The sequence below is a fragment of the Strigops habroptila genome, chromosome Z, assembly GCF_004027225.2.
Source record: "Strigops habroptila isolate Jane chromosome Z, bStrHab1.2.pri, whole genome shotgun sequence".
NCBI classification, from domain to species: Eukaryota; Metazoa; Chordata; class Aves; order Psittaciformes; family Psittacidae; genus Strigops; species Strigops habroptila.
The window spans coordinates 39195883-39208240 of NC_044302.2; the positions used below are offsets into that span (position 1 = coordinate 39195883).

The 12358-nt window shown below is 44.4% G+C and overlaps 1 protein-coding gene across 5 annotated transcripts in view; it reads right to left on the reverse strand.

The window, feature by feature from the left end:
- Nucleotides 1-7829: 7829 nt before the first annotated feature.
- SRFBP1 (serum response factor binding protein 1) overlaps nt 7830-12358 on the reverse strand; it is a 79658-nt gene continuing 75129 nt past the window's right edge. For all 5 annotated transcript variants that reach the window (XM_030512090.1, XM_030512087.1, XM_030512088.1 and 2 more), the window contains 2 exons: nt 12102-12139; nt 7830-10640 (listed from right to left, as the gene is read on the reverse strand). In XM_030512090.1, the coding sequence (XP_030367950.1) occupies nt 10453-10640; nt 12102-12139 (226 nt within the window). In that variant the 3' untranslated portion in view covers nt 7830-10452. The remainder of the gene's footprint in view (nt 10641-12101; nt 12140-12358) is intronic.

Sequence of the window (12358 nt, forward strand, 5' to 3'; positions counted from 1 at the left end):
TTTGGATGGCCTTTGAGTACCCTTGAAACCTGCCTGCTGATTGTGCTGGGGATCAGCATGTTGGCAAACATATGGAGTGTGTTTTACCCACGGCCATCCCGTCGTAGGAACATCCTATTTCGTTTAATCTCAAAAATTCAGCAGTATCAGGTTCGAATCTGGTCTAGGGTTAGACGACGATATAGGAGGACCACCAAGAGATTTTCCCTGAGGCTGGACAGTCATGAGTGGCAGGGTGTGTGGGATAGTATGGGCAAGTATCTAGGCCAGTGGGCCCCTCCAGTGCTTTGGAACTTCACCACTGAACAAGTGCAACACCCGGAAAAACTAGTAAAACACTTAAATGAGATGTGCTGCTGTTCTGCTTATACCAGAGAGGGACAACTCGCTGCAACGTGCTGGGGCTTGGCCTATGCCTACAGAGCCCTGCTCAACACTATCCAGCACCTTCAAAGGGAAAAAAATGTCTCTGGATCTGATGGCAAAGCAACAGACAATGCAGCTATGCCAACTACAAGCACAGCAGCTACTCAGACCCTGACCACAACAGACAACACAGCTACTCCAAGTGCAGCAGCTACATCAACCCCAGTGACAAGCACAACAGCTACTCAAACCCTGACCACAACAGACAACGCAACTACTCCAACTTCAAATACAGCAGTTACACCAATCCCGGTGACAAGCACAACAGCTACTCAAACCCCGACAGCAACAGACAATGTGGCTACTCCAAGCATCGCAGCCACACCAACCCCAGTGACATGCGCAGTAGCTACTCAAACCCCGACAGCAACAGACAATATAGCTACTCCAAGCACCGCAGCTACACCAACCCCAGTGACATGCGCAGTAGCTATTCAAACCCCGATAGCAACAGACAATGCAGCTGCTGGTGTTACTCAACTCCCAAGCACAACAGCTGCACCAACCCCAGCAATAGACATTGCAACCACTCCAATCCTAGTGGCAGGCACTGCAGCCACTCCAACCACAGTGACAAACACTGCAGCTAAACCAAATGGCCAGTTTGTGGCAATGTCTGTTGCCCCTGTCAGCAAAAGCCGACAAGAGGCACAAAGAGCAACCCGTGCAGTGAAGAAAGATGAAGACCCAATGCCATTAATACATGCAACAGCATCTGAACAAGAGTTACTACTACGTGGGTCAGAGGAAGAGGAAGAAGAAGAAGAGGTCACTTCTCGACCCCGGACCTCAACCGAACTGCGGAATATGCGAAAAGATTTCACCCATCTTCCAGGGGAGCACACTGTCACCTGGTTGCTCCGATGCTGGGACAATGGGGCCCACGGTCACGAACTAGAAGGTAGGGAAGCCAAGCAGCTGGGATCACTTGCTAGGGAAGGAGGAATTGACAAAGCGATTGCAAGAGAGAAGCGAGCCCTCAGTCTTTGGAGGCGGCTCCTGGCAGCTGCGAAGGAAAGGTTTCCCTACAAAGATGATATTACGAGTCGCTCAGCCAACTGGACCACGATAGAGAAAGGCATCCAGTCCCTGAGGGAATCAGCCATTATAGAGATGCTCTATCGTAGGCCGGATGCCAGGAACACATCCGTAGACCCAGATGAAGTCGAATGTACACGACCAATGTGGCGGAAACTTACACGGAGTGCACCATCATCATATGCCCACACATTGGCATCAATGACCTGGAATGACGGCATATCACCAACAGTGGATTGCCTGATTCGTCAGCTCCGAGAGTTCGAAGACAATCTCACCCCTTCCATCATTTCAGCTGTGGAAAAACTGTCCCAGGAGTTCAAACAATTGAGAGACGATTTATCCGATCTATCCAGCTCCCCACGCGTACCAACCCATGTCTCAGCTATTAACAGAAGGCACCCTACTGCTCGAGAAAGAAAATACAGGTGGTACACGCCATGGGCCACCCTATGGTTTTACCTGCGGGATCACGGAGAAGACATGAGAAAGTGGGATGGAAAACCTACTTCAGCTCTGGAGCAACGGGTGCGTGAACTGAAGAGGAGAACAACGGTCAAGGATGATCCTCCCAGGAAAGCTGCTGCTCCAGTCTCTGGCGAGCAGTTTCCCAGATGGAGTGAAAGAGCTGATTTTCCTCCAGCTCCTGTGATAAGGAATACTAATCCCTTTCTACAAGACATAAGTGGAGAATTTTGTGATCACTATTAGAGGGGCCCTGCCTCCAGCCAGGTGGAGGAGAGGGATAATCGGGTTTACTGGACTGTGTGGATCAGATGGCCTGGCACATCAGTCCCACAGAAGTATAAGGCTCTAGTAGATACCGGTGCACAGTGTACTCTGATGCCATCAAGGTATCAAGGGGTGAAACCCATTTCTATTTCTGGAGTGACAGGAGGATCCCAAGCGTTAACTATGCTGGAAGCTGAAATCAGCCTGACTGGGAGGAAGTGGCAAAAGCACCCCATTGTAACTGGTCCAGGGGCTCCATGCATCCTTGGCATAGACTATCTCAGGAGAGGGTACTTCAAAGACCCAAAAGGGTATAGATGGGCTTTTGGTATCGCTGCCTTGGAGACAGAGGAAATTAAGAAGCTGTCCACCTTGCCCGGTCTCTCAGAGGATCCTTCTGTTGTGGGGTTGCTGAAGGTCAAAGAAAAACAAGTGCCAATTGCGACCACAACAGTGCACCGGCGGCAATATCGCACCAACCGAGATTCCCTGATTCCCATCCATAAGCTGATCCGTAGACTGGAGAGCCAAGGAGTGATCAGCAGGACCCGCTCACCCTTTAATAGCCCCATATGGCCAGTGCAAAAGTCTAATGGAGAGTGGAGATTAACAGTAGACTATCGTGGCCTGAACGAAGTCACACCACCATTGAATGCTGCCGTACCGGACGTGTTAGAACTTCAATATGAACTGGAGTCAAAGGCAGCCAAGTGGTATGCCACAATTGACATCGCCAATGCATTTTTCTCAATCCCTTTGGCAGCAGAATGCAGGCCACAGTTTGCTTTCACTTGGAGGGGCGTCCAGTACACTTGGAACCGACTGCCCCAGGGGTGGAAACACAGCCCTACCATCTGCCATGGATTGATCCAGACTGCACTGGAACAGGGGCAAGCTCCAGAACACCTGCAATACATTGATGACATCATCGTGTGGAGTGATACAGCGGAAGAAGTTTTTGAGAAAGGGAGGAAGATAATCCAAACCCTGCTGAAGTCCGGTTTTGCCATAAAACGGAATAAGGTCAAGGGACCTGCACAGGAGATTCAATCTTTGGGAATAAAATGGCAAGATGGACGTCGCCAGATCCCCACAGACGTGATCAACAAGATAACAGCACTGTCTCCACCAACTAACAAGAAAGAAACACAAGCTTTCTTAGGTGTTGTAGGGTTCTGGAGAATGCACATCCCGAATTACAGTCTGATTGTAGGCCCTCTCTACCACGTGACCCAGAAGAAGAATGATTTCAAATGGGGCCCTGAGCAACAACAAGCCTTTGAACAAATTAAACGAGAAATAGTTCATGCAGTAGCCCTTGGACCAGTCCGGGCCAGGCCAGATGTGAAAAATGTGCTCTATACCGCAGCTGGGGAGAATGGTCCTACCTGGAGCCTCTGGCAGAAAGCTCCAGGGGAGACTCGAGGTCGACCCCTCGGCTTTTGGAGTCGGGGATATAAAGAATCCGAGGCCAGCTACACTCCCACTGAAAAAGAGATACTGGCAGCCTATGAAGGGGTTCGAGCTGCCTCAGAAGTGATCGGAACTGAAGCGCAGCTCCTCCTGGCACCCCGGTTGCCTGTGCCGGGCTGGATGTTCAAAGGCAGGGTCTCCTCTACACATCATGCAACTGATGCTACATGGAGTAAGTGGGCCGCACTAATTACACAACGAGCTCGAATAGGAAATCCCAGTCGTCCAGGAATTCTAGAAGTCATCATGGACTGTCCAGAGGGCAAAGATTTTGGGATGTCACCAGAAGAGGAGGTGACGCGTGCTGAAGAGGCCCCACCATATAATGAACTGTCAGAGAGTGAAAAGCAATATGCCTTGTTTACGGATGGGTCCTGCCATATTGTGGGAAAGCATCGGAGATGGAAGGCAGCTGTGTGGAGTCCCCTGTGACAAGTTGCAGAAACTGCTGAAGGAGAGGGTGAATCAAGTCAGTTTGCAGAGGTGAAAGCCATCCAGCTGGCCTTGGGCATTGCTGAATGAGAAAAATGGCCAGTACTTTATACTGACTCACGGATGGTGGCAAATGCCCTGTGGGGGTGGTTGCAGCAATGGAAGCAGAGCAACTGGCAACGCAGAAGTAAACCCATCTGGGCTGCTGCATTGTGGCAAGATATCGCTGCTCGGGTGCAGAACCTGGTGGTGAAGGTACGCCACGTAGATGCTCATGTACCCAAGAGTCGGGCCACTGAGGAACACCAGAATAACCAGCAAGTGGATAAAGCTGCTAAGATTAAAGTGGCTCAGATGGACTTGGATTGGCAACATAAGGGTGAATTATTTTTAGCCCGGTGGGCCCATGACACCTCAGGCCGTCAAGGCAGAGATGCAACATATAGATGGGCTAGTGATCGAGGGGTGGACTTAACGATGGACACTATTGCCCAGGTTATTCACGAATGTGAAACATGTGCTGCAATTAAGCAAGCCAAGCGGTTAAAGCCTCTCTGGTATGGAGGATGATGGCTGAAGTACAAGTATGGGGAGGCCTGGCAGATTGACTATATCACACTCCCATCAACCCGCCAAGGCAAGCGCTATGTGCTTACCATGGTGGAAGCAACCACCGGATGGCTGGAAACATACGCTGTGTCCCACGCCACTGCCCGGAACACTATCCTGGGCTTTGAGAAACAAGTCTTGTGGCGACACAGCACCCCAGAGAGAATTGAGTCAGACAATGGGACTCATTTCCGGAACAACCTCATAGACACTTGGGCCAAAGAGCATGGCATTGAGTGGGTATATCACATCCCCTACCATGCACCAGCCTCTGGGAAAATCGAGTGGTACAATGGGCTGTTAAAAACTACACTGAGAGCAATGGGTGGTGGGACTTTCAAACACTGGGATACACATTTACCAAAAGCCACCTGGTTGGTCAACAGTAGGGGATCTGCCAACAGGGCTGGCCCAGCCCAATCAGAACTTTCACGTACTGTAGAGGGGGATAAAGTTCCTGTGGTGCACACAAAGAATTTGTTGGGGAAGACAGTCTGGGTTATTCCTGCTTCAGGTAAAGGCAAACCCACTTGTGGGGTTGCTTTTGCTCAGGGACCTTCATATACTTGGTGGGTAATGCGGGAAGATGGAGAAGTCCGATGTGTACCTCAAGGGGATTTGATTTTGGGGGAAAACAGCCAATGAACTCAATTGTACGCTGTTGCCTGCTCTATAACACTTTTATAGCCCACCAGCTAGATATCTTCGGGTCGCCAGCAATTGACCCTGACTTCCCTCCGATCATCACCTCAACAAAGAATGAATTTTGAGGAAACCAGACGAGCTCAGCAGTGACCAGACGAGTTTGGTGGTGTCATCAGCAGGCAACAACCCAACACTACACACTGTCCCTCCTGCCCTGAAAGACTATTACAAGAGATGGAGCCTGACATCATGGACTGGATGAGTTCAGCAATTTTACAGGGATTGGTCCATGGACTAGGGAATGATATCTTTCTCTGTGTGTGGGTGTGGGTGTATATATATGTGTATATATGGGACAGGGGTGATGGTGTGCTGAGAGATGTGGGATCTGAGCATGACGTGAATGGTATGGAATAAGGGGTGGATACTGTCCTGGGTTCAGCTATAGCAGTCATTTTTCTCCTGCTTAGTAGCTGGTGCAGTGCTGTGTTTTTTAACTTTCAGCCTGGGAACAATGCTGATAACACTGATGTTTTTAGTTGTTGCTAAGTAATGTTTATTCCAACCAAGGACTTTCTCAGCCTCATGCTTTGTCAGGGAGGAGGGGAAGCCGGGAGGAAGCAGAGACAGGACACCTGACCCAAACTGGCCAAAGGGGTATTCCATACCACAGCACGTCATGCCCAGTATATAAACCGGGGGGAGTTACCCGGAAGGCCCAGAGCACTGCTCGGGTCGGGCTGGGTATCGGTCGGCGGGTGGTGAGCAATTGTATCCTCTCCCCTTGTTATTTCACTAATCATTATTACCACTGGTGGTAGCAGTAGTGGTTTTGTATTATACCTTAGTTGCGGGACTGCTCTTATCTCAACCCGTGGGAGTTACATTCTTCCCATTCTCCTCCCCATCCCTCCGGGAGCGGGGGGAGGAAGGGGGGCAGTGAGTGAGAGGCTGTGTGGTTCTGAGTTACCGGCTGGGCTCAAACCACGACAGTTGTGATGATGTTTCTATAATTTATCTAACAAAATTTTTTCTGTACTACTACATCTTGGAGCTAAGAGCTTCAAACTGAAAATTCCTGCAAGTGCTACCCTGGAGTGCAGAATTCGGTGTGGATCAGAAGCCATGCAAATACAAAAATGCAGTAAAAACAAATACAGTTATTGCAGAAAGTATATTGAAATTTATTGAAAATAAAGCATCTCCTAGTTTTCAAGTATCTTCTACCTGCTATTCTACATTTTCACATTAGATCACCTGCCTGGTAATGCAAAATGATCTACCAGCCTACAATTACAAAGCAGCCTAGCACTTTCAATTAGGAAAGTACAGCTGTATCTGAATTCTCATTCAAGCCCTATTTCTCCTGATCTAATCAGTCCATAAAAACTGATGAGAGGAATATTTATGCCTGTTTAGATATCTTTAAACTGGTGTTATCAATAGTGCACCTTTCTCTAAAAAGTAAAAGTAAACCAACGAACCAACACATTTAAATTGACTCTCTTAAAAGACACTGAAAAACCTGAGATTGTTTTGTTAGTTAAGTCTGAAAGAAAAAATCATGCACCTGAAGCACGATTCAGTAGTAGCAGTATCTGACAGTATGAACCCTAGCTGAGAACATTTCTTCTATGGAATGGTAGTGGAAACCATAGTCCTGAAGGTTTTTTAAATCTAATCATCACAGAATGAAATAATTTTCCATATCACTATAAAAATAAATCTGTAGTACTTTGTGAGATGTCTCTGTCTAAATAGTGTTTCAGATACAAGTTATATTAAAATCATATAAATACTGAAAATGTTATCTTGTTACAATGAGGAGAAAATGTTCTAAACTTTATCAACAACCTCCAGGCAAGTTCATTGGGTTTATCAGTTCACAAAAAAATTGCCCAGTTACATATTAAAAATATTATCAAGTCTCAAGCATCACCACTTGTTTGTACAGTGCATAAGGCTGCGATCCAGGTGAGTCACTAAGCACCAGCTAAAAGTAGTAGTAACCCATTAAAACATGAAGCAATGCCAATAACCTAATCTCTCTTCTCTCATTCATGTTCAGTGTGTTATCTTTTTTCTTTTCTTTAAGAGCTCAGAAGTGTTTCTGAAGATGAAAAAAGAGATGTTTTGATAATCAGGTTTCCTTCAGGAAGAATTCTATGGCCACAAATTACAGCTGTAAGAACGGCATAAGGAACTTGCTCAAATGCCAAGATAAACCAATGCTCCTAGATCTCTTAGCACATGCAAAAAAGTACTTTAGAACATACGCTCTTCCCCTCCCCTCTCCGACCCCAAACTATTTGCAATCTTTAAATTTTTGGTCTTTAATGTGAATCAACTCTTGAATTGGGGTGCTCATCTGCTAAAAAAAAGATAAGCTGTCCATGAAAAACTGTATTATAGTTGACAACATCTACCAAATTTTTCTTGCCTTTTATTGGAACTAGAGAAGTCACATACCAATGTTTGTTTGGCGTAGATAAGTAAATATTTATTGAAAGCCATAAGAATTAGCATCTGGAAAACTTAGAGAGTATATAGCAGGTAAATGCACAGCTTTTTCTACAGAATATGATCCTTCCCTACAAAACCACAGTAAACATGTTTCCATGTTTTATTTTGAAGCTTCTGGCCTTATATCTTGTTCCATATGGTAGAGTGAAAATAAAACCAACAAAAACCATTGGGAAATGGAAGGTTATTTGAATTTCCAATTCCTCTGAGCAGCAATGCCATTCAGAAAGATAATAACACATATACTGACATCTATTTAGGATGCAGGAAAGAAAGCCTAAGCGAGTGGGGCAAAGACATGCCGAGGTAATAATACAAAGTGGACCAACCAGAATGCTAAGCCTTCAAGTATTTAACACAGAATGGGAGAATGGGCAGAAATTGCTAGGCTATAAATATACAAAGTCTGCAAGGGGGAGAGATAGTGGTGGCCATACCAGCAACAGAGTAATACTTTACATTAAAACAACTAAAGTTGGTTTGGCCATTTGACTCTTATACCAACCCAAGTGAAATACACTGGGCTATTACATAGTGACTACATGTTTTAGACACATCCAATAACTCCCCTATGGAGCCACTGATGGTTAGGGAGTCATTGCTTGACTCGGTCCTAATCCTACAAAACCACATAGAGTAGATGAGGTAGGAAGAGACCTCTGGATATCATTTAGCCTAAACCCACTGTCCAAGCAAGGTGACCTCAAGACAGTTACCCAGGACTGAGTCCAGTCAGGTTCCAAGTATCTCCAAGGATGGAGACACCACAATCTTTCTGGGCAACTGTGCCAGTGCTGTGCTGCCCTCACAGTGAGTTTTTCTTGTGTAAGCGGAATTTCTTACATTTCAATTTGTGACCACTGCCTCTTGTCCTGCCACTCAATTGCACTTAGAAGAGTCTGGCTTTATTTTATTCACACTGCTCCCTGCCCCCGTATTTATACACATTGACAAGATCGCCCCCAAGGCCTCTCTTCTGAACAGTCCCAGCCCTCTCAGCCTCTATTCATATGTCATATACTTCAAGGCCTTAATCATCTTGGTCACCCTTTGCTGGACTTGTTCCAGTCTTTCCTTGTCCCTTGTATACTGGGGAGCTCAGAATTGGACCCAGCACTTCAGATGTGGTCTCACCAGTGCTGAGTACAGGGCAAAGATCACCTCCACTGTCCTGCTGGCCACACTCTTTCTACTGCAGTCCAGGAGGCTGCTGGTCTTCTTTGCCGAGACAGTGAAAAACACTGTTTTTCGAAGGACTTCTACACCTTAAGGGATTATAGATTCCATACGTTTACATGGATTTAAGAGCAGACAAATCTGCAGAAAAGAAATTCAATGACGATTAAAAAACACAATAAGCTACAATATGACAAGATGTCCCTGAACAGCTACAAAGCTGTAAGCTCGATGAGTTGGATGTTGGATGACATACTGTGTACTTCCTCTATCCCCAGGCTTAAAGCATCCCTTTTTGACTGTTGAAGCTATTAGGTTAAACAGACCGTGGTCTGATGCAGGACTGTTCTTAGGCATTACAGAGTGCTGCATGAATTCTACAGCATATTATCTTTACACCCACTGCAAACTACCAAGTTTCTGAATTAATTTATGAAAGATAGAAGTTTATGAAAGATGGAAGATTATGTAAATAAACAACACTGTTAAAGATTAATTACCAGTTCAGAACTTGTTTCAATTCCGTGGTAGGAAAAGCCCCTGAAGAAAAATACAATGAAGATTTTACCTCATATCCCAATCAAAAGAACTCCTAAACTCAGAATGGCACTTAAAAGTGAAATGTTTCTTAGTGTACAAAAAGCAAAATGTTTCTTAGTGTACAAAGACCTTTCAGTTTTTTATCATTCTTTCAGAAACTAGGAGACAGACATGCTAGAGCATTCAGATACATCCATCAGGACAACAATACTAAAGACACTCTTTCAGTTCTTCAAATCATCAATATAATCAAAGGACAGAGATGACAATTTAAGAGGCCAATATTTTATTGCTCTCCAGAAATTTTCACATCATGCATACCACTGATCAGCTTTTCCAGATACCTGACACATTCATGATTTGTAAAGTCTGTTTAAGAATCTCTTACTTTCAACTGCACCAGTGGAGATGTACTTGACAATAGAGTCCTAAGATAATCACCTAAATATTTTGTATTTTCCCCCTCTCTTGACATCCAAGTCCTCCTATAGTTCAAAGTACATTTTTACACTAAGAAAAAGCTCCAGAGAAACTGTACTATTCCTACAGGGCATAAATGATGTTCCTAAAAACCATTCATTCATGTTAGGGTGTACTTCATAAATGGTGGCACTATGTAATGGGACTTATGAACCAGCACCAAATGACCACACATTAATCAACAGATAGTCCACTGAATAAATGAAGCAATCTTCATTATTAACAGATGATAAGTTCTAGCAGCTGCTGTTTTATAGGTTGCAAAGGATAAGGACAGTGTAACAAAAGTGTTCAAACAGCAGTTGTTATTTTTTAAGAAAATACCATGGGTTGCAAATCTGCAAGAATCTTCTTTTAAAATCTCAATTTACATATTGTTTAGTCATCAAATTTAACCTTTTTCCCTTGGAATGCTGTAATTTGAGACACTTGTTCCCTGCGTCTCTTGCTTGCTTCCCACGATGGATGAAGAGGCTGCTCCAAAAACGCTTTCTTATTGTCGCATTTAATACCTGCAGCTTTTGCAAACAGTTGCTTCTTGAGCTGTGGTTCCTTTTTATAAAGAGCTGTGCAAGAAGTACAAAATAAACCATTAACTACATAATGAACCTTCATAAAAATATGCTAAAACTACCTTGGAATTGCAGATATTTTCAACAATTTCTTAATGAGCCATGGGGAACACATTCATCTGAATGTTCACAGCAACATTTCCTCACCTTGCAGCCCAATAAATTGTCACTTGGTAGACTGCAGATACTTTAGATTTATTATTACTGACTACGTGCAAAATTTGTGTAGACCAATATTCAGCACAGTCTCAACTCTCTTCTTCACATAAACCAATGAGATATTACACAGTGTAACTCAGTATGACTGAAATGATATCCTTCATCCAATTAATTCCAAAATGGTACCATATACTATAAATGGAATAAAATATTGAAGGAACTACTGAAGGAATAATGCATGAGATAAACTACTTGTTAAATATCATAATCTGACACCTTTTCCTGTGCATGGGTAACACTAACTGCTCAACATGAAGTCAGACAGGAAAGGACTTTCCTGTGTAAATTCTATTTTAAGTGTATCTAATATTCAAAAACAAGTAATAGCAAACTATACCCACAGACTAAAATGAAAGCTCAACAACTAGACTATTTAACAACAAATGTTAAAATATGTGCCACAAAACTGAAATGAAACAAAAACCAACCTATTGTGATTAGACTGCAGAGGCAACAAAATCTTGAGATGTTGGGTGGAGAAGAAATTCAGAGCAGCCCTGTGGAGAAGGACTTGGGGATGTTGGTTGATGAAAAACTTAACATGAGCTGGCAGTGTGCGCTTGCAGCCCAGAAAGCCAAATGTACCCTGGGCTGCACCAAAGGAAGTGTGACCAGCAGGTCGAAGGAGGTGATCCTGCCCCTCTACTCTGCTCTCGTGAGACCTCACTTGGAGTACTGCGTACAGTTCTGGTGTCCTCAACATAAAAAGGACATGGAGCTGTTGGAGCAATTCCAGAGGAGGGCCACGAGGAGGATAAAGAGGGCTAGAGCACCTCCCATATGAAGACAGGCTGAGAAAGTTGGGGCTGTTCAGCCTGGAGAAGAGAAGGCTGTGTGGAGACCTCATAGCAGCCTTCCAGTATCTGAAAGAGGCCTATAAGGATGCTGGGGAGGGACTCTTCATTAGGGACTGTAATGGTAGGACAACGGGTAATGAGTGCACATTTAAACAGGGGAGTTTAGATTAGATATAAGGAAAAAGTTTTTTAGTGTGACGGTGGTGAGGCACTGGAACAGGTTGCCCAAGTAAGTTGTAAATGCTCCATCCCTGGCCAGGTTGGACAGAGCCTTGGAAGACATGGTTTAGTGCGAGGTGTCCCTGTCCATGGCAGGGGGGTTGGAACTACATGATCTTAAGGTCCTTTACAACCCTTACTATTCTATGATTCTATGATTGCACTCTTACTTTGTCAGGTTTACCAGGTAACCAACTTTACCAGGTTAACTAACACATACCTGTTCTTCCATTTTTGTAAGGCTGGTCTTTCGTATTTCTAAAAATAAAAAGAGAATTTAGGATTTTTCAATAGACTTGTAAGATGACAAACACCTGTGACTAAAGAATTGCCATCACCAAAACACTAATGTAATAACTTTTCAAGCATAATGTGCAAAACCTCTTATATATTGATTCCTCTTTGTTAATAAAGAGCAAAAATAGAAGTATTTACTGCAGGTCTCTTTAGGAATCCTATGTATATGTCAGTGCTAAT